Here is a 20716-nt window from a genome sequence, read left to right as displayed (position 1 = left end):
TAACTGCACTCCTGTGGGGAAGCAGTGCAAGTGTAACCCTGGTCTTTGTGGCTAGATGAGCTTTCAAAAGAACTCTTCTCTCTATGGTTCAGCAAACAAACAAAAAATTTCCCACGAAATCCTAAATAAAGCTAGAAGTTTACAAGCTCATCTACATTAGGAGAGAAGGGCAACAGGAAACTGCACAGAAGCCAAGTGCTTAGACCACAGAAAACTTCACAGGATTCCATCCTGACTATATCTACTCAAAGATTATAGCTCTCATTATTAAAAAGATGCCTTCGGTTGTTTTCACCTTTCCAAGGCAGACACTATCAGGATGAAAGAGAGAAACTGGATACGTATGTCCCCAAATGAACCCCCCCCCCCTTTTTTTTTTTAAACCAATACTTTAACGATAATCCACAAGATGCAGGATTTTTCCAAATGGACCAAGCACAGGATAATAGCACAGTACTTGCATAGTCCTTGAAACAAAACATTCATACTAAGATAAGTTGTTTCCTTAAAAGGGACATTAAATGAGACTGTCAGTTTTTAATTGGCTCCAAGAAAAATATTTAACTGAATCCTGAGAAGTAAGAAAATGGTGTAGGTAAGATTCACGTCAGTCCCAATGACAACTTTCCTGCAGAAGCATTTAATTTTCTGACAGAGAAGCAGCAGATATTAATGACTTTGTTCTACTACAGATTAAAGGTGCAGAATTGCCCAACTTTCACTACTGTAGCTGGTTGCAACAACCCACAATGCAATTCAAAGGAAACAACTGCAGCAAATATACCAGCAAGAGATAGCTTCCCAAAGAAGTTATCCCATTTTCTTTATTGTGGTAAAAGCAGAAGGTGGCTGATTTTCCACTTCCAAAGTCTAATTCAATATGTTCATGTGAAGTATCTTAACAACATCTTACTTATGGCTCTCAAGATTAATCAATCAGGAAGCTCAAAGGCCTACTGGAAGAATCCTTTCTAAAACTGTCTCTAAAGTCTTAAAATGCCTCTTTAGGAGACATTACAGCATTCCAGGAGTCAGTTTCTCTACAATCAAGCTTGTAAGATAACAGAGTCAATGAAAAAGAACTGCCAGCAGATTATCCAGCTAAAACTCAAGATCTTCTACCCAGAGACAGTGCCAAAGTTTTCCCAGAACAACTACTGCTGGTTGTGCTGAAACAGTGAATGACTGACATTGAAGTCATGTTAGTGAGAAATATGTTTCTTCTCTGATCACCAGAAACCTTTAAATGAAGTGGCATGCTTTACTTCAGAGTAAACTTAACAACATATGTATAAACAGGATGCAAGACTTCCTCTCGGAACCAAGCTAAATCTTGGACAGACTTGTCTGCACTGTTAATGCCAGCAGTACACAGAAGTCATAAATTCATGATGTAGTACTCCTCTCAGCTATCATTGGTAATCTTTCTTGGCATAAAGTCTGAACCTAATGCCAATGGTCATTTATGACGTGGTGAACTACACTCAGGTGAGGCAAGCAGCAACTATGGCTGCCCTGTAAGGTAGAAAGTACTGGGGAAGATGGAGGTATGATAGTTAAGTAAGAGGTGGAAAGTACTGGGGAGGATGGAGATATGATAGTTAAGTAAGAGTAAGTATGAGTCTACAACACAGCCAAGGCACTCAACAGGAAGGTCTCTCATTTGGGCACCATTATCCCACCAACTGCTAAAAAACCTTATTCTTGGCCACTGTGTTTGGGATTTGGGGGTGGGGGAGGGTTGTTTGTCTTTCTGCTCTGACCCCTCTTCTAGGCATATATACCCTCTTTATTTTTTTGGCTTTGCTGAGATCACTTGCTGACCTAGGAAGGATGGCTTGGATAGAAGCAAGCAAAACACAACAGCACAGACTGACTACTTAAGCTTGCACTGACCACTTCAGCCTAAATTGTCCTTAGGCTAATGACCAAATCATCTTTAGACTCATGACCTGTTCAAGATTAGACACGGCAAAACTACATGTAATCATTCAGGTTCTTTTAATATTAGAGGTTGTGGTTATACATGATTCTTACAAAAGACTGTACTGCTACTGCATTTGTGCATCTTAGCCTATGGCTTTATAGAAGGTGGCCTGTACTCAGAAATGAACAAAGAATTTTGCATCAGGCATTCTATGGCCATGTACTGCTGTTCCTGGTCATTCACTGATTCAGTCTACACCAGCTCTCAAGCTATGACAGATTCAGAATGATATGATATGACAGTACCAGCTATGTCAGAAACACTATTATACATGAAAGTAAAAATGTAAAGCCACATACAGGAACTGATTAGTTACGTTAACAATTTCATCACTATGCCAAGACTGAAGGTTTGTAATAAAGAGTAACACAGCTACTGTAATGTTAAGATTTAAAAAAAAAAAAAAGAAAAAAACAACAAAAACCAAAACCCCAGAAATAACTTAGAAAATAAATAACTACTTACTTTATTAGAGCTCCCAGCCTTAATTCCAACAGGTATTTTGCTCTAAAAACAAAAAATAAAACACAGTTTTTACACTGTTCATAGAAATTATTATGCTTGATTAAAATCTACAAGTTAACTATAATTCCTACAGAGGTCAAAGCAAACTTATTTTTAAATAATTAACTTGCTCCTTTACCTTCTCAACATGTTATATCCAAAATAGTGGCAGAAGTTAGAAAAGTTATTTGTTTTATCTGTAAAACGACTAAGACCTTAAAACACTTCAGTTGTATTTCTGCTTTTGAAATGGAAAATAATTTTATTGTCACTCTTATTTAAATTTAAGTTCTTATTAGGAAATATTGCTAGTATAGTATTGGCCACTGCAAATTAGCAAACTTTTTAACCAAACAACCTTTTCCTATTTTATTTGATCCATACCTCAGGACAAGGCTCTACATGACAATCTTTGATAGAACAATGGCCATCATCAGCCCAAAATGGGCATGGTCTCTTCAGGTTGACCTAAAATACAAACCCAAAAGTTAACAAACAATGCTTACATAAGGCAACTTTAAAAGAGAGAGCTCTCAGTATCAGGAAATCCTTTCAAATTAAAGGGGACAGGATACGAAGGAAAAAGGGTTAAATTTAGTACTTTAAGTTTGGGGGGCTTTTGTTGGTCACTTGGTTTCTTTTAACTACTCTCCTTCTGAGTATATACGCTAAAGCTTGCTGCAGTGGAATTGTTAGTGATAATGGTCTCCAGTGGACACAAACATGTAGTGTATTAAGGCACAAATTAAATCTCTCACTACTCATACAACTTCAAAGCAGTAAATAAAATACCAAAAAGAAGGCAAATCAGACATATGCAGCTCTAAAATGGTTGTACTTACAGTTGTACTACACTGATCAAGAAAATACATTTGACAGAGGGCAGACTAGTGCACAAGTTAACTAATTCAAGTAAGGGCCTGGATGATTTCAGATTTCAAGCAATAAAAACAGGCAATCATTACTACACATCATAGCTAGCCAAGGAAGAATGAGTATCATAATGCCTCAAATTAGAGAGCTGATATAGTACAAATATAAATAGTGAAGAAAACCAACTTCAGAAACATGTACCAGCAAATCCTGTGACGATTAGTGCTCCTGTTTGTCATCAAATGGCACAATAAAGGCAGGGAGTACCACATATATTGGTATACACTACATGGCAAGAGATTCAAACATTTTACTACACTTCCCTTGGATTGTCAATGTGAAAGTCAGTGAAGAAAAACAATAAAAATCCTAGCTTTCCTTTACATTAGCTTTATACACACTAACAAACATTAGTGATAAAAACCACTCTGATCTCATCACTCCTAAACTGAAGAGTACAGACTAAAGGTTTTCCTGCATGATCAACCAGAAATACTGCATAAGTACACCATCTTTGAAGTCTAACGTTACAAATAAAATGAGGCATTTATCCTCAGTAGCAACCACTATTTTCCAGATAAAAAGTCAGTTTTAAAAAAACTTTCAAAGTAAAAAAAAAAAAAAAACACAAAACCACAAACGAAAAATTACTTCTGTTCTTTTACTTTGTTTTCCTTTAGCACAGCTTGTACTAGTTTTCTTCAGTTGATAAATACTACTCATGAAGATATTCAAATGGTCACTACTTACATCCAAAAAGTACATCTTAAATGATTTGATGTATCACTACTTATTTGAAACTGTTGCAGATACTGAATTTGATTCTGTAGTCAGACACAGCAAGAGTTCTATCAAACGCACTGTAATATTAAGCCTAATACCCCCAAGGATGGCATCAGGCCTTAGAGCAGTTTCGACACAAAAATTTAAGAATTATAAAAGTGTTTATAAAAATTATTTAAATCTATAAATCTTCAGTCAGAAAACTAATCCTTATGCTAGCTTATGGAAAAAATACATACAAGCTGTACAGTAAATTAATAGTCACACATTATAAAGAACAGTATTCTTACGCAATGGCTTAAAAGATGAGACTAAACACTTAATCAATTTAGTGTTCAGAAAAACATGTTTTCCCCTTATATGTAGGAACTTTTTTCCAATTCATTTGATTTATATCCTATACTTTCACTTTACAGAAGGAGAAACATAGACAGGAAACAAAGCTTAAGCACCTAGTACAGCAGCACCAGAGCAGCCCCTTAGGCAAAGAATTGGCAACCAGACTCCTAAATCCCATGCTCTGATGAACTTGGAGTCCACTGCATGTGGTACCTGAAGGGTTCCTGCTATGATAATAGAAACCTACTACTCAATCTTTTAATCTGGAGAAAAACTGAAATCACTGAGCCATCTTGAACAATTATTCCATTAAAAAAAGCCTTTATGCTTTGAACACATTTAACTGGCAGAATACATTTATACTGGATCAGTGATTTGCTTTAAGTGGCCTGTTTTTGGGGGGAATACAGTAATGGAAGCCCAATGGCTACATTCATTGAATGTCAAACCAGAGCCTCAGCAATAAAAAAAATTAATAAAATTCAATTTTTTTCCCCAGTATTACACATAATATACTAAGCATAAGGAAAACTAGATCAATATGCCTCTGACACAAAGCAGGCATAATATGAAGAATCTGAGATGAATTACAGCCAGATTTTACTATCCCTCCAATATATTCTCTTGATTTTGACAGCTAAGAAAAATCAAAACTATGTACCAGAAGTAAAGAAACAACCTTTAATACTTGAAGGATAAATTGTTCTGTGGCACTATGTACCCAAATTAAAGCAAAACAAAAAGAATTCCCTCTTCAAATGTTCTGTCAATACCACAAAAGATCCCAAAAGAGCAAAACTTAATGTTTGACTTGCTCAACTGCCCTTTATTACACTAAATTCCACTACCAAACCTTTCAGCAAGTAAGTTCTTTCTGTATTTTCAAAACACGCATACAAAGTTAACTGCTATATAACTTCTGAAGGAAAGACTGTTTTCCAGGTTTCCATTTTGATGTACTTATTCAGCATGACTGGGAATTATAAATTCAGCTTTAAAATGTTAGAGAGATTCCTCAGTCAAAAAAACTTAACAAGACATTAAGCAGATGGTATGACTTCTCAGGAGTGATGACAATTATCTTCCAGTAACAGTTCAAGCCATGCTACCACAGATACATTAAAAACAGAGATTTTAGGTTGCCTTTACCCCCCCATTTCCTCTATTCAATCTACAAACACCATCCCTAGAAAAAGTGAAATTTTAGGGGTTTTTGTACAGCTCACTCATCCCTTTTTTTTTTTTTTTTTCAATAAAGCACAGGGAAGTGTTACATTTTACATCACCTTCACAATAACACCTAGTATATAAAACATGCCCCTCCCACCAATTTCTACCAAAAGAGACCAGCTAACATAGTTAAGATTACAAAGGTGGATTACTTCAAAGTAAACTCTAACAATAAAAAATGCTAACACACTTAGAAAGATACAAGTAACTAGGCAGTCACTGTTCTTACACAGAGGAACACTAAATAAAAGAATACTGCTGTCTAAACTGCAGATTAATTCAGAAAAAACATCTGCAAATCAAGATATGCTAGTCCCAGAATGATTCAAGAGCGCTAAAAACCAGCACGCGCACACACTTCTGCGACAAACTGAGGTTGTATTGCACTTGTACTTTAATCAATACCAATCACTGACTACATAGAACGTCCTTCTACTTTCTTCAGGGTCTGAAGTATTAGATTTCATTATTATCATTTAGAGTATTATTCAATACTCTAAATGATAGAGTTACAGATTAGAAGTTGGATTCCTTATCATGAGGCTTCCATAGTTTGTGTGTTTTGATATATAAAACTATACAGAGACAAAACTTTTTATTCCTTTATTTCTTTCATTAAGAAGTGTTCCACTAACCACCTAGCACAATTTCAGCAAGACTTTAAAAAAGACAGTTTTCTTCAGCCTTTAAATAAAAACTCTCTAATCCATTCAGTATTACACATTAAAGTTTGACTTTTTATGGTCATCGAACTAGTAACACAATGGGAATACTGTGACCGTAGTTACAAAAGTTCATGATCCAAATTCCTATTACAAATTAAATTACTTCAGAGTAGGAGTGTTTTCACTCCCATAACAAGTACACTCCCCCTCGTGCTTATTCAGTATTTAGCTATGCTGTAGTTGACCTAGATGATCATTGCCTACCCTCACAATTTTCACATCCATCTATGAGCTTAATAGCACTTCCATGATTCTGTGCAGGGACATCAGAAAAACTCTGTTGCTTTTTCAGAGGGTAAAGGGTGAAAAATATTCTGACTTACTCAGTTTGCTTGTTCAACACAAATTCTTCCTTGTCACAACTGGAAGTACTAAATAATGTGTGGTGATGGGTGGACGGCACACTGGCCTTTGTAATTACCCATCTGTTGGGAAGATCAGTATTAAAGATGAGGTAGGATTGCAACACACCATTAAAGTATGATCTGCAGAACTGCTGTTGAAATGAAGATTAGCTCTAAATTTGCAGGATGAAATTACTGTTGTGTAAAACCTTGTATACCTGTTGCTCCTCTTCTTCAAATACCTTGTTTTGTATCTTTCTGTTGCCTCTGGAGAATCTAATTACTGCTACTATGCGATGTATTATCACTGAAGTTGTAGGTATGTTGTTTCTCCTGAAAAGTGAAGCTACAACTGTATCATGTAGCAGGAGAAGATTCAGGGTGAAGTTACACATTACTGCTTGCTTAGACTAGAAAGGGAAAATTCTAGCGCTTTTTTTCTCCTTCCTCATATTCAGAACCCCATCTTCCATGAGTTTAATACTTGTCTGATTCTAGATCAGCTAGATAACTTGCTACATCATGGGGAAAAACAAACAAACAAAAAAACGCCACCCAAATCCAGCAACCAAACCCAAACATCCAAACTAAATATCTACCAGGTTGAAGAGATGCATTGGCCTAATGCACAGTCGGACAAGCCCAAGAGCTAAAAGTAGGGAAGGGGCAGGACAGTCTGCCCTAAAGGAGTATAACCTCCTTTTTCCAGTGGCAGGCAACCATCTGATTAGCTCAGTCACAATGCAACCTCATTTTCAAGCTAAGCATATCTGAAAACAGAAGTATCAGGCTTCCAAGTCTTATTTTGCTCCTCAGATTCCAATACAGAGAAAAAAGTGTTTAAAGTCATAAAAAAAGTGATATTACATACTACTTGAAAATTGAATATCTTTACCTATTTTTCAAAGGAATAATGGTTCTCTACATGGCAAACACTAAAATCAGAACGAAGACAGCAACTTATAAGGAAATAATTGCAATATTTCCATTTCAAATTATGCACATTTCTTAGAAGACAAGTACTGCACGCTGTCAGAAAGTTGCTAATATACAATCCTTTTCTAGATGCAGCAGTACAAAGATACTGCCTTTAAAATTACCACTTATCAGTTGAATGAAAGCAGTCACGATTTACTGTCACTAGCTCCAGGATTAACACTGCAAACATGACTTACTACTAACATATCTGTCAGGGACTGAAAACTTGCTACAACCAAATTAAAGAGCTGTGGACTTCTAAAAGACAACTTAATATAGACAAGTTGATATGACATGTAATCCTCCCTATATTTTCTGGATTTTATTTAAATTATTCAGGAAAATACCATTCTAATTGTACCTTGTAATATCTGAAGTAATCACGTTCTTGAAGTTTCTGTATTTTGGGGAAGATCTTGAAAGTATTGAAGTCATCGATGCTTTCTATGTCACATAAACAATCATCTAGGACTCCTGTGAGCTATTAAAAAATATATAAAAAATTTATTTTTAATCAGAAATGGAATATTAACTACAGAAAGATCCTCTAAAGAGAAAAAGATGGCAGTCAAAAGAAATACTAGTGAAATGCAGTTCCATAGCAAATAATTTCTCTCATCATTAAAATACTGTACAACATACCTTACACACTCAGTTAGAAAATAACAGACCTTCGCACTTTTTTGAGTGCAAGTCCACTTCCAAATGCAATGCTGTATCAATATTAGCCAGATTAACACTTTCAGCCCTGAAATTTGTTGACAGATTCAGCATATAGAACTTTCTGCAGAACGAGCAGCAAGATTTTCCAGACTACAAACACATGTATATTAGTACATCAGAGTTGCGTACCAAGTATTCTCCCATCAAACACTCATTAGCTGAATTGCCTAAAAACCCCCACAATCATGCATTGTCAGCTTATTTTTATAATTATTCTCAAAGTGTAAGAACACTTCCACCTATTTTCTTTAGGGATGTGGAAGGAAGGGGAATAGGTACTTTTATGCCCAAGAAGTTAGTAACTTCACAGTTAAATTCTACAAATCAACACTAGGAAAATCAGGTGCAGGCACTTATATTGTAAGACTGTAAATCTATTGCGAAACCAAGTCTGAACTTTCCAGGTCTTGTCCCTCTTCTTGCACCAGGACAGCAAGCTGGTTCAAGGTACTGCACTAGCTTAAGACCACCTCTATGAAAAGGAGTGCACACAAGTGCAGGAGCACTACTGCCAGCACAGGAGAGGAAAGCAGGACTGTCTGTGCAAGTAGCAGAGATGCCAGGCCCAACTAACTTAGCAGACTAAGCTACAGCAACACTTTTGCTGAGACCCTGACGGCATCTTAGTGAACGGTGGAAACACTGAAAGTGTGATTCTATGAACACTTGTATGATAGATTTCATTAAATCTAAACTAACTACTCCTAAGCATAGATCCTTAAACAACTACAAACATGTTTGAAAGGCCTTTCAAAACTAAGTTTGAAGGCTTCAGACCATATCTAAGGGAATGGAACCAAACACTGCTGTTAACTACCAGAAAATTCATCGACATGCATGATGGCCTTAGAAAGCATACAAAATAAGAAAGCCCACACATCTTGTATCTCGCATGGGCTTAGAAGAACTTCTAACTACTAAGAGGTTACGTGCAAAAGCAGACAAAAAATATTTTGTGGCTTCTTTTTTTTCCTCCACAGATTTCATGCAGATGAGATTATGAAATCATCTAATCTGTTTTATGCATGATAAATCACTCCACTACTTTATAGAACAGATACCCTTACATAACCAAGCTTGATGTAAAAGAGTAACTAGAAACAGAATTGTAGGTTTTTGCTCTTTTATGAAGCATGACGGAAGCCTGGAAAATGGATTTCCTCCACCCCCCTGTGAGAATAAAGAGGTGAGGGTATGGCAATAAAGCATTTAAATAGAAAATTCACCTTATGTAGATCCTACTTTTCCTGAGGCACTAAATAGACTGTCACAATTCTGCAGACTAGATATGGCAATGAAGTAAAATTCATTTAAGGGAAGTTACTTTACCCGAAGTCTCCCACGTGGTTATGCTCGCCTTGTTAATGTTATCCAACTTCAAACCTCGGCAAACAGCTATGAAAGGGCCTATGTGCAATTACAGGTTTTTCACAACACCAAGAAAGCTCACAGCCCACATGGCTGCCATTTCAAAGTCAGAAGACAAAAGTTGTCATTACTGATACTTACAGAAATAAAACCCCCATGCATTTTAATCTATAATTATTTCATTAAAATTTTCAAATTTTCTTATCGGTCACACATAGGCAGAAATTAATTTTGCAGTCTTTACAGGTAACACCATACCAAAAAACAAACAGCAGTACACTTCATTATAATATAAAAAGGCAAAAAGATAACTCTGAACATTTTGCTCAAATATTATTAAACTGTATAAACAGGATAAACATTATGTGAAGAGCAATAATTTATTAAGCTGAAAGCGGTAGGAAAGATCCAAGAAATTTTCTTTGTACTCAGAAAATAAAGTGTAGGAAACTATTTTGGTGACCACCTCATGAAGCTATCCACTGCTCACAAAAATACTTTTACGATCTATGCAGAACTGAAACCGCTTTTTCAGGGGAAAATGTTCCAAATAAACACGCAGTAGTTACACTCAGTGTCAAATCCCCATGGAAAAATAAAAAGCTACAGTCTTTTTATTCAACTAAGATGGCAAACTAACAGAGGTCACACCTTTGCCAGGTGTCTGATAAAATCTCGATTCTAAGAACATCTTTCAAAATGCAGTACAGTTTACTTAGAACATGAGGAAGTTTCAGAAATAAACCCTCCCCCAAAACTAGAACTAGTCTAAGAAATTAAGAGAAAAATTAATATAGAGTAACAAGAGCAAGCAAATGAAATTCTCTATTTCTTTCTCACAACTTCTTCGAAACTGGAATGGTTAGCTCCCTGTATACATAAAATAGCAAAATCAATGTTTCCTTGGAAAGCATGCTCTAAAATTAAACTATGCTATATCTGTACCAAACCACAATTTATAAAATGGTTTGACAGCACGTATGAAACGCCAATACTGCACATCAGTGGAGTCAGTTCATAGCACGCTAATACAACAGCGACACAGGCCTCAAGTACACCAGTTAAGAGTTTTTTAATAAGTCCAGGTGTAAACTTCAGTGCTCTCACTTGTGTAATGATGAAACACTCTAAGAACATGGAGAAAATTCTTTCATTTTTGTCGATACCTGGATCTTCCAGTAAATTCTTTTTCAAACTGGAGACATCAAAATAAGAACAGTGTTTTACACAGTTAAAATTAAGTATTGCAAGACCTACTTTCTTATTCACACAACTGGTATTCTGCCTTTTTTTAATTGAACTATACTAGTTATCTTAGTCTGCAAATATAGAGGCAAACTGTACTGTAAGTTATCACAACTTTTATTACAATGGCCAAGTATCAAGATTTCTTTTCATCTGTTAATTACTTTGAACTCTACAATAAACTCTAAGAGCATTAGCCTCCTATCATTTGTGTTCAAGAAGTCGTCTGACATTGAATAGCTACTATTTCTTCTGTATTTCCAATATGCTTACCAAAGTATTTCCATCTATTGACAAACCTAGTTTAGTTCTTGTACAGATATCAGAGCTGTACTGGAGTTGTTAAACTTCTAACTTGTCTTCTCCAAGATAAATCAGCCTTTCAGAAGAAAAGGTCAATGACCAACCTGCATCAATTTCTCCTTATGAAATCTGGAGAGAAATGTATTCAGCACTTAAGCATTAAGAAAAACCTGAATAAATGCATATACTAACAAGCAGTCTATTCGTACAAACAAGCTTGTTAGTGTTATCAGGTTGTTGTACTTTAATTGCTTCAACAATTAGAAGACCACCTGGGACACCTTCTTTTGTTCCTTAATGTTTTACTTTACCATAGCTACAGAATGAGAGAAAAGCTATAGGTAATATGACTCCAAGAACTAATAGCTAGCTTATCTTTTCCCTGCCCACGTCAAACTCTAGGTATTTAAACTCTGAATACAACATGTTAACAATTTTATGAAACAGCAACAACCAATCTCTCTGCCAAGCATCATAAGAAAACCATGCCAGTTTGTTAATGGCTGCTTTAAGAGTCTCAATTCAGTTAGCATTTAGTTACGCTAAAATGGCTACTAAAATAATGGATTTTTAAACCTGAGAAAACCTCAACTTACAGCAAAAAAACCCCCCTGCAATAAAAGCTATCTATGCTAGACTACTCTAGTCACTACCTTTAACGGTCATTTACAATATAGCACGTTATACAAATCAGAAATTTAGAAAATATAAGAAAAATAATAATCAGATACAGAAGACAAACTTTGCTTCACGTGGACATCATATTTCCATATAAACTCACTCTAATGTCTTTGGCCCAGCTGAAATCCTTCCCTACTTGACACCAGCTGTTACTTCAGTCACAGTCATGCTGCTGATGAACAGCAAACTCCCAACTACAGACACTTGTCCTTCTGAAGCTGTGAAGGCAGTTTACAGAAAGAAGGAGCGTTCTCATCCTTCTCTGTAATGTGGGCAAACAGACACCGCCTAAACGCGAGCCAAGCCCGGGCAGTGATATTGCCATTCGAACATATGGCTTCTCATCCACTGCGTAAGGACACCGAAGTTTCTGCCTACAGCCAAGGGTACGATCCAGCCCAGAGCTCCTCAACGCAACACCCTACAGACAGCAAGCAGCGTTACCTGGATCAAACAACTGCTCTGTGTGGCTGGACCGTTATATAAGGGTCCTACCGGCGGTTCCCGGGTCAAACAACTTCTCCCCTCACAGACCGGAGGCACCCGGCCCCGGGCCGGATCCCGGCAAGCAGCAACCGCAGGGTTCCGAACAGGCAGGACGCGGGCTACGGACTTCAGCGAGGGATCCCCAGACCTCCCCGCCGGAAGGCTGCACAGGACACGGCCCGAAGCTGCCCTCGCTCTCCCCCACGACCCTCCGAAGCGCCCTCACCGCCTCCTCCAGCCCGCCACGGGGAGGTGCTCCGCTCTCCTTCCCCTCAGGCGCGGGTCCGCAGCCCTACCCGAAGCCGCCGGGGCATCCCTGCCCGGCCACCCTCTTCCCTCCCCACGCCTCCCCCCCGCCGTGAGGGGAGCCCGCCGCCGCATCGTCCCATCCGCCGCCGGCTCCTACCTGGGCCTCCGCTGTCAGGACGCAGCCGAGCACCGCCAGCAGCCGCGCCGCCAACCGTGCCCTCGCCGCTGTGCTCCGGACGGCACCGCCGCCGCTCATGCTGCTGCCGCTGCCGCCGCTCCGCCCGCCGCGGCTGACGGGGGAGGGCGGCCCTCGCCCCGCCGCTCCGCAGCCGCCGCCGCCACAGGAAGGAGAGGGACGAACCGAGGGGCGGCGGCGGTGGCAGCGTCTCCTCCCGGCGCGGCCGCTCCTGCCTGCGGCGGGAGCCGTCGGGCGGGGGCGCCGCGCTCACCTCAACCTGCCCGCGCGCTGCCGCCGCCGCCGCCGCCGCCACAGCACCGACAAGGCGCGCGCGCACGGTCCTCTCTCGCGCAGCCACCGCCGCCCAAGCGCCCGCTCCGCCGGCAGCCGCGCGGCATCCCGGGAACCGTAGTCCGCGCGCGCGCCCAATGGGAGAGGACCACGCGCGCCTCCAAAACAAGCGGCGAGGGAGGGGCTGCTGGGCGCGTGCGCGCGGCGGCGGGGCGGGGGGGGAGGGGATGTGGGCGCCGTACTCGCGCGCCGACGCGTGAGGGGAGGCGCGAAGCTGTGTGAGGGGAGGCAGGAGCCGGGCGATGGCGGCCATGGGTCCCGCGGCGGGGGGGGGGGTGTCACCGGTGCAAGGCCGCCGTTGGGCAGGAGAGGGCTGCCGCAGGGGAGTTGAAGTGTCCGGTGTTTATCGGCGACCGCCTCCAGCCTTCGGCCGGGTGTCTCACAGAGACCAGAAGTACTTCTAGAGACTTCTCTTCCTGCTGCTGCGAAGTGCCTTAGAGGTGAATCGTGTTGAGTCTTTAGAAGTGGCCTTTTTTTTTTTTTGGTCAGGTTAAACTGCCCTTTTCTGTCAGCATAGCTTCTTTTTATGAGAAGCTATTTATATGAAGGTGGGTACACCGATTTTTTTTTTTTTCCTACAGCAAGAAGTACAGGAAAAATGGAAATATGGCTTTGCCTTGTCTGATTCTCTTCCCTGTTCACTTTGAGAGCAAGGCTGAAAGTTAATTGAAAAGCAATAGACTCTCCATCCACTGGCCTTTTTTCTTTTTTTAAATTTGTTTTCTTAGTTGTAAGGTCACCCCCCCATTTTTTTTTTTTTTTTCAGTGGAGCACAGACTACTGTGTAGCCAATTGAAGCCTACCAGACAGGAAGAAGGTGCTTTCAGATGTGGTTTCACGATACAGCTAAGATAATGAAGTACTGAGTTGTGTAGAAACAGGCAGTCCTGTTTCTCCCTCTTATCCCTCCTTCTCCAGGTTCCCCATCCCATGTATCTGAGCTAGCAGTCCTGACGTTGCATGTTAAATCAATTCAGCTACTTAAGGGATTTTTATTTTCTTTTCCCCTAGGGATATTTTCTGCCAGAGCAGCCAGCTGAACTGACTCACTGTATGTCTGCTTCATCACTCAACCTGATCCAGGGGAAGAGGCAAGGGTACATATCCTGGTAGGAAGAAGAGAGGGTAGGACCATCCCTTCCAGTGGTGCTTGCTGTTAGATCAGTTTAGCTCCACCTAATTTTATTTTATTGTTTATTAATTTTTTACTGACCCTTTAGGGACACTGTTTGCCACCCAAGAGGTTGAAAGTTACAGTATAACATCAGTTGAATTTGTCTAGCTGTGCATTGCCAATAGGTGTTGGAACTGGTCTAAGACTGTTCCTGCTGCTGCTTTTCAGTTCCTTTCAAAATCTTTAAAAAAAAAAAACAACAAAATAAAACAAAAACCCCAAAACAAAAACCAAGCAGCTCAGAAACAGTCTTTTGCTCCCAACAGTTAAACATATATCTGTAATTCACTTCCAGAATTGCAAAAATTCATATTTCTGTGGGAAAACATGAGTGTTGCACTGATTTTATGTGCAGGGTTGCTGGAATTAGGATTTTACTTTCAATCCATCTGCTAACCCAAGTTCTTCTTACACCCTTTCAGTTAGAGGAGAATGCTCCTTTACTGGAGTATGGTGACAAGCTTTAAGGTCGAGGTAACAATTTCAGAGAGCTTAAAAGTTTTTAGATTGGCCATTGTTATTTGCTTACAGATTAATTCAAATTAGTTTTCCATTATATTTGTCCTTAAGTGTCAGTAAGTCACAGATTTTGCATTGCTGAAAATGGCTTGAAAAGATGAAGGATTGATAGCTATGAATTACAGAGACCATGAAATGGAGTAGGCAGTAGTTTTATAGTTTGGTGCCAGAGAGATGATGCAATTGCTCCTTCCTTTCCTCTCTGGATTACAGGCAGTACACCTATCATTTCGGAAGGATTAAATGACAATCTGTTCCTACTTTCAGCATCAGTGGACCAGTAAATTTGCTAGATATTTGAGAAGAAATGCAGAACAGCTAATGCTAATGTTTACATTGCCATGGTTTGCTCTCACTATCAGTATGCCATACTTTATCGCAAGTGGTTTGTACTTCTCACAAAGGAACTGTTTCTGTTTAGCAGATTCTGGTGAATTCACTGTATTTGTTTGCATTTTGTAGCTTTGATTCTGGAGCACAGTTTCTATCATGAGTGTTTATAAAAGCCCCAAAACCTTGGAAGAATCAAGCACTTGCACTGCCACGCACTTGCACTGCATAAAGGACTATGCAAATTAGATGTAAACTATCGTATTTTCTAAGTCATAGCATTCACTCAGTTGTCAGTTCTGAACATTCTGTGCTAGTTACGGAAAGTACTTTTTCTTCACCTCTGACAGTCTTATCCTGCTTGCATCAAAAGTCAGTAGCAGTTTAGTTTCCAACTGCCATGTTAGAAATATAAGGAATTGGCTGTAGAATTGCATAATGAATAATTTTAAGAGGCAAAAAAAAGAAATTAATTCCTTGTATACATAAGTATTATCTGCTGTACCAGAGCTGAATTTAGCTTAATACAGTTTTCTAAACTCTACGGTACTTTCAGTCTTATTTTATGTTTTAATGTTGATTTCAACCTATAAATGCTACTTTGGTAGTGGTATTAAAATGTTTAAAAAAAAATTAAAAATCCTAATATAGGATTTCTTTGTGAAATCCATTTCAGGAAGTAGCTGCAGAAGAAACAGTCCTACAATTGCAAACAAAACCTAACAGCACGTTAAGAAGCTGGGAGCATCTACTAAGTCTGTTTCTTTTAAGGAAATTTGCCATGATGTTGTAATATTTTATCAGGGGCTGAGGACAAAGCCTTTACTGGGCAGAGGGATAATCATAGTTTACACCTTGCTGGCCTCATGAAAAGAGTCTGGCGTATATATTTAATTTTTCAATGTACACGTACATTGTACCATGTACATGCTTGGCATAAAGAATAAGTATTTTCTGTGATTTCATAATATGCATTGCTGTTAAAAACATTGACAGTTTTATTTGCAAGCCCTAACATTTTCTTTCTATGTGCAAGCAAAGCAAGCCTTGAACATGGGAACTAAAAACATTAGTCTGTATTGGTAAATAAGAGTTAAATAATGCACATCAGAGTCACCTCTTCCCCATCACAGCGTTGTTCTGTGGAGTGGACAGAGATCTGGGTGCACCAGAGAGTGACAGTCTTTTAATGGATATAACAAATCTGCAGTTACCAAACTTGCCTCTGGCCTGCAGAGAGGACACAGTGGGAAGTGAAACTGATAAAGTCCTGCTACTTTTCTGGTCTTAGCTCCATTGGTGCTTTTTAGCCAGCTCTTACTTGCCAGTATTGAGCTTATGCACTCTGGTTGTTGTCCTGGTTTCAGCTGGGATAGAGTTAATTGTCTTCCTAGTAGCTGGTACAGTGCTATGTTTTGAGTTCAGTATGTGAAGAATGTTGATAACACTGATGTTTTCAGTTGTTGCTAAGTAGTGTTTAGTCTAAAGTCAAAGATTTTTCAGCTTCTCAAGCCCAGCCAGCGAGAAAGCTGGAGGGACACAAGAAGTTGGGAGGGGACACAGCCAGGGCAGCTGACCCAAACTGGCCAAAGGGGTATTCCACACCATGTGACACCACATCTAGTTTAGGAACTGGGGGGAGTGGGGGCAGGGGAGATCATGGCTCAGGGACTAACTGGGTGTCAATTGGCAGGTGATGAGCAATTGCAGTGCGCATCATTCGTACATTCCAATCCTTTTATTATTACTGTTGTCATTTTATTAGTGTTATCATTATCATTATTAGTTTCTTCTTTTCTGTTCTATTAAGCCGTTCTTATCTCAACCCACGAGTTTTACTTCTTTCCCAATTTTCTCCTCCATCCCACTGGGTTGAGGGGGACTGAATGAGTGGCTGCGTGGTGCTTAGTTGCTCGCTGGGGTTAAACCATGACAGCTGTACACAGAAATAAATGGTCTGTGGTCATCAACCATGTAAAAATGTTTCTTAGAAGTTATTACAGACTAATTTAAGTGAACAAACAGGCAAAACAGGGTGGTTTCACATTTCACGTTAGGAAGTTCATGAACTAGATTTCAGTAATCTGGAACATGGATTTTTGGAAATTTTTTGCCCTTGAAACTTTTGCCTTTATTTATTTTTCCAGATTAACATTTGCATGAGTCCTCTCTAAACTTAGGAGAGTAAACCAGAGGAATCAATATGTCACAAACTTCTGTTTAAGTCTGGCAAACAGCAGTGGTGGGAGTGCAGTGCCTGTTGAGCAATGGAACATCTTGTGGTAGCCTAGTTGCAAAGATTTGATGATACAGCAAGGCAAAGCTGTGGGTAAGAACTTTTAGTAAACCACCTGGCGTTAAGCACAGAAAGCAGACAAGCAGTGGGGCACATGAGTTCTGTGGTCTGTCAGGCCTGCTGCAACTGGAGAACTTGTGTGCCCAAACTCCTGTTTTATTTTATCCAGCTGTCATTAGGCCTGATACAAGTTATGTTTCCTTGCAAGTCATGCTTCACTGGCATCCTGTTCTCACCTACTGATACCTGCTTTAAAACCACCATATATGCTCAAGTCTGAGGCAACTGTTGCAAAAAACTTTTGAAAAGTACCCACCCATGTCTAAACAAACAAGAGAAATGGCAGTGAGTATGGCCTGCAAATGGCAAAACAATAGGTCAAATTCAGTATAGTGAAAAAAAGGGAAATTTTTAATATGAAAATTGCATGCAGCAATATCTTCACAATGAATATCAGGGAAAAGAGGACAAAGAAAGATAGAATGCAATAAAGAAATAAAGAATATCAAAGTACAAGGGGGGAGTACATTTTTTAAAAAGTTTTTGTAGGTGGTGAAAAATTAACTACAAATATTAGCTATACACCTGTATCCTCATTCCTATGTTTTGTGTGTGTTATGGTTTAATGTTAACAAACTACATTGTGTAGTGTATGGCAGCATGGTCTGAATCAAGAGTACAGAAACAGTCTAATCTCTGGAGTCTTACTGTCATTCCTGTAGTACCAATAATTTTTGAAGAAGGAATTCTAACATAGAAATGAGTCTACTAACTCTGTCAAACTTCTGAATATAGCAGGTGCAGTTGAACATAAGTAATCTTGTTTAAAAAAAAAACCACCAAGATTTATACACTTGCACTTTCTGTGGGTGTGCTTATCTGTCAACAAATGTGATTGTGAGGTAGAGATCTCAACTAAATTATTATATGTTTATGGAAACAAGCAGCCAGGCAGGGGGACCCTGCTAATGCCCCTGCAGAGGGATAAGCTGCAGCCTGAAACCAATCGTATTAGGCTCAGTTTCAAAATGTCAATCTAGAGAAAGCAAGGCTTCACTGTTTTTGTGGCACGTGTTTGACTTGGACACAGGACAGCTCCCGGAGTGGTGGGAACATTCCTATATCATGCAGTCCTATAAGGCAAACAAATTACCCACTGTCTTATGTAAGATGGTCTAGGTGTGTGTCATTTCTTCTATTTTCTCCATATAATGTTGTTTCTGTCAAATAAATATCAAAATTGTGACATTCCTGTACAACTGTAAAAGAACAGACCAATATTGTTATTGGCAAAGAAAGTAGTTTTAACTTTTTAGCTGCTGGTTAATTATTCCTACTCCAAAAGTCTCAGAATTTTAAAGAACTGGCCTAGCAATACACTGAAGCTGCCGACAGCTGAAAGCTATAGGATACCTGGGAAAGAAAATGAAGGGAGGTGTTTCCTAACTCTGCTGAAAACATTAGACGTGAAGAGCTATGTTGAAACAGAAGTATTTTACTCAATATGAACTTCTTTCAATAAAGATGTTTGAAATGTATAAAGCAAATGAATGAGGAAGCATAAACAAGGTTGCCAAGTGATACTGGCAGGCCCACAGTTACCGTGACTATTAGCAAGCCCTGTCACGGAGGGGAAGATTACTCTTCCACTGTGTTAGTGGTATTTGTGATCTGGAACAGAAGTTCTTTATTTCCATGGGGAAAAGACGTAGATGATCAGTTAGAAAAAAGTTTTCTATTTTTTTGGGGGGGGGGAGATAGCAATAATAGTTTGCTGGACAGGAATATATTGTCTGTGGGAGGAAAAAGGTTTCATCTGCAGCCTTGTGCTCAGAAGGTGGGAAACCTGTTGAGGCTGTGGGTTAATTGCTATTTCTAACAATAAACTAACTGGCTATGTATAACGAGATCGTTTGTAGATCTTTGGGAAAAGTCTCTGTCGTCATAAAAAATGGCTGTTTTTTTGATGGGGGCAGGAAAGGGGTGAGAAGAGGCATGTGTAGACTTGATTTGTAAAAACTATTTGCAAATATTAATTCTGTATTTGAGTGGAAATTTACAAAGTCCTGAACTCTTCACATTATCATTAGTTACACTGAATTTAGCAGCTGGCAGGGTTACAGCAAGATAAGATACAGACTGTACTTAAGTATAGTAATTTGATGAGAAAGTTAATCCACTGTTTTAGAGAATGCCATCGCTTAAAGTTATCTTCTTCTGGATTTAATTTTTATGATACAGTTATATTTAGTTTTGCCAAAATAATTGCTGGCTTTCTGGACTGGTCAGTTAGTTAAGTAACAAAACAAAGATTTCTATATCACTTGTTAAAGATTGGTACAAGAACAGGCATGCAACAGCCAAATTAATCTCTACTGTTGACAGTGCTCTAGAGATATTTATGTATAATTGCAGGCTCCTCCTTCACTACTAGGAAAAAATATTAAATTATGATGACTAACCTAAGTTTTGAGGCAGTAATGTTATCTAGAATATTTGCTTCTATTATTAAATTCCATTATTTTAAAGAGTTTTTATGAATAATTTGTTTTTAAAAAAATCTGTTTCAGTTTGAAAAGCCAATGTAATTTACAGATACACTTTTAAAAATACATGATTTTTAACACCATTAACCAGTTCTGGCTGCTGGCACAAGTGTTGGTCTGCTAAAATTATTTTGTCATTGTTTACTAAAATAATTTTTTAATCCTAATGTAGGAAGATTTCAGGTTGTAAGTTATCAGAAGAGTAAATGCCACATTGATGGTAAAACCTGGCTTAGGCCCCAACACCAATGCTTTGTATGTTTCTGTAGCTTACAGCCACCTGTGTAACAATAGTACACTAGGGATATTTTGAAGGATGTTAATGGATACATTTTTACATAGATTATACATATATTTATCCAAAGTTTTTGTAGTCACTGTCTATATCTACTTCTGGAGTTAAAACCAGTAGTCTTCAAACAGCACACTGAGGCAATACACATGCACGTCCTCAGGGCAGATACGGGATTCCTTTCATTGAGGCATAAATTTGGCAGGTTTAAA

General features: G+C 39.0%; 1 protein-coding gene and 1 long non-coding RNA gene across 2 annotated transcripts in view; one reads left to right on the top strand and one right to left on the bottom strand.

The window, feature by feature from the left end:
- The window catches only part of ERO1B (endoplasmic reticulum oxidoreductase 1 beta), a 33218-nt gene extending 19847 nt beyond the window's left edge, over positions 1-13371 (bottom strand). Inside the window, exons 1-4 of the mRNA XM_069800694.1 lie at positions 12976-13371; positions 8125-8244; positions 2876-2959; positions 2453-2494 (exon numbers count right to left, since the gene is read on the bottom strand). Coding sequence (XP_069656795.1) covers positions 2453-2494; positions 2876-2959; positions 8125-8244; positions 12976-13074 — 345 coding nt within the window. The 5' untranslated portion in view covers positions 13075-13371. The remainder of the gene's footprint in view (positions 1-2452; positions 2495-2875; positions 2960-8124; positions 8245-12975) is intronic.
- Positions 13372-13620: 249 nt separating this feature from the next.
- Positions 13621-14736, top strand: LOC138688851 (uncharacterized). The gene is made up of 2 exons (XR_011327657.1): positions 13621-13787; positions 14359-14736. It is a non-coding gene; the product is annotated as an uncharacterized lncRNA (long non-coding RNA).
- The last annotated feature ends 5980 nt before the right edge of the window (positions 14737-20716 follow it).

This window comes from Haliaeetus albicilla, chromosome 13 (assembly GCF_947461875.1).
Source record: "Haliaeetus albicilla chromosome 13, bHalAlb1.1, whole genome shotgun sequence".
Classification (NCBI taxonomy): domain Eukaryota; kingdom Metazoa; phylum Chordata; class Aves; order Accipitriformes; family Accipitridae; genus Haliaeetus; species Haliaeetus albicilla.
Note: the sequence above shows the minus strand (reverse complement) of the source record. Positions and strands in the feature narration are given on the sequence as shown.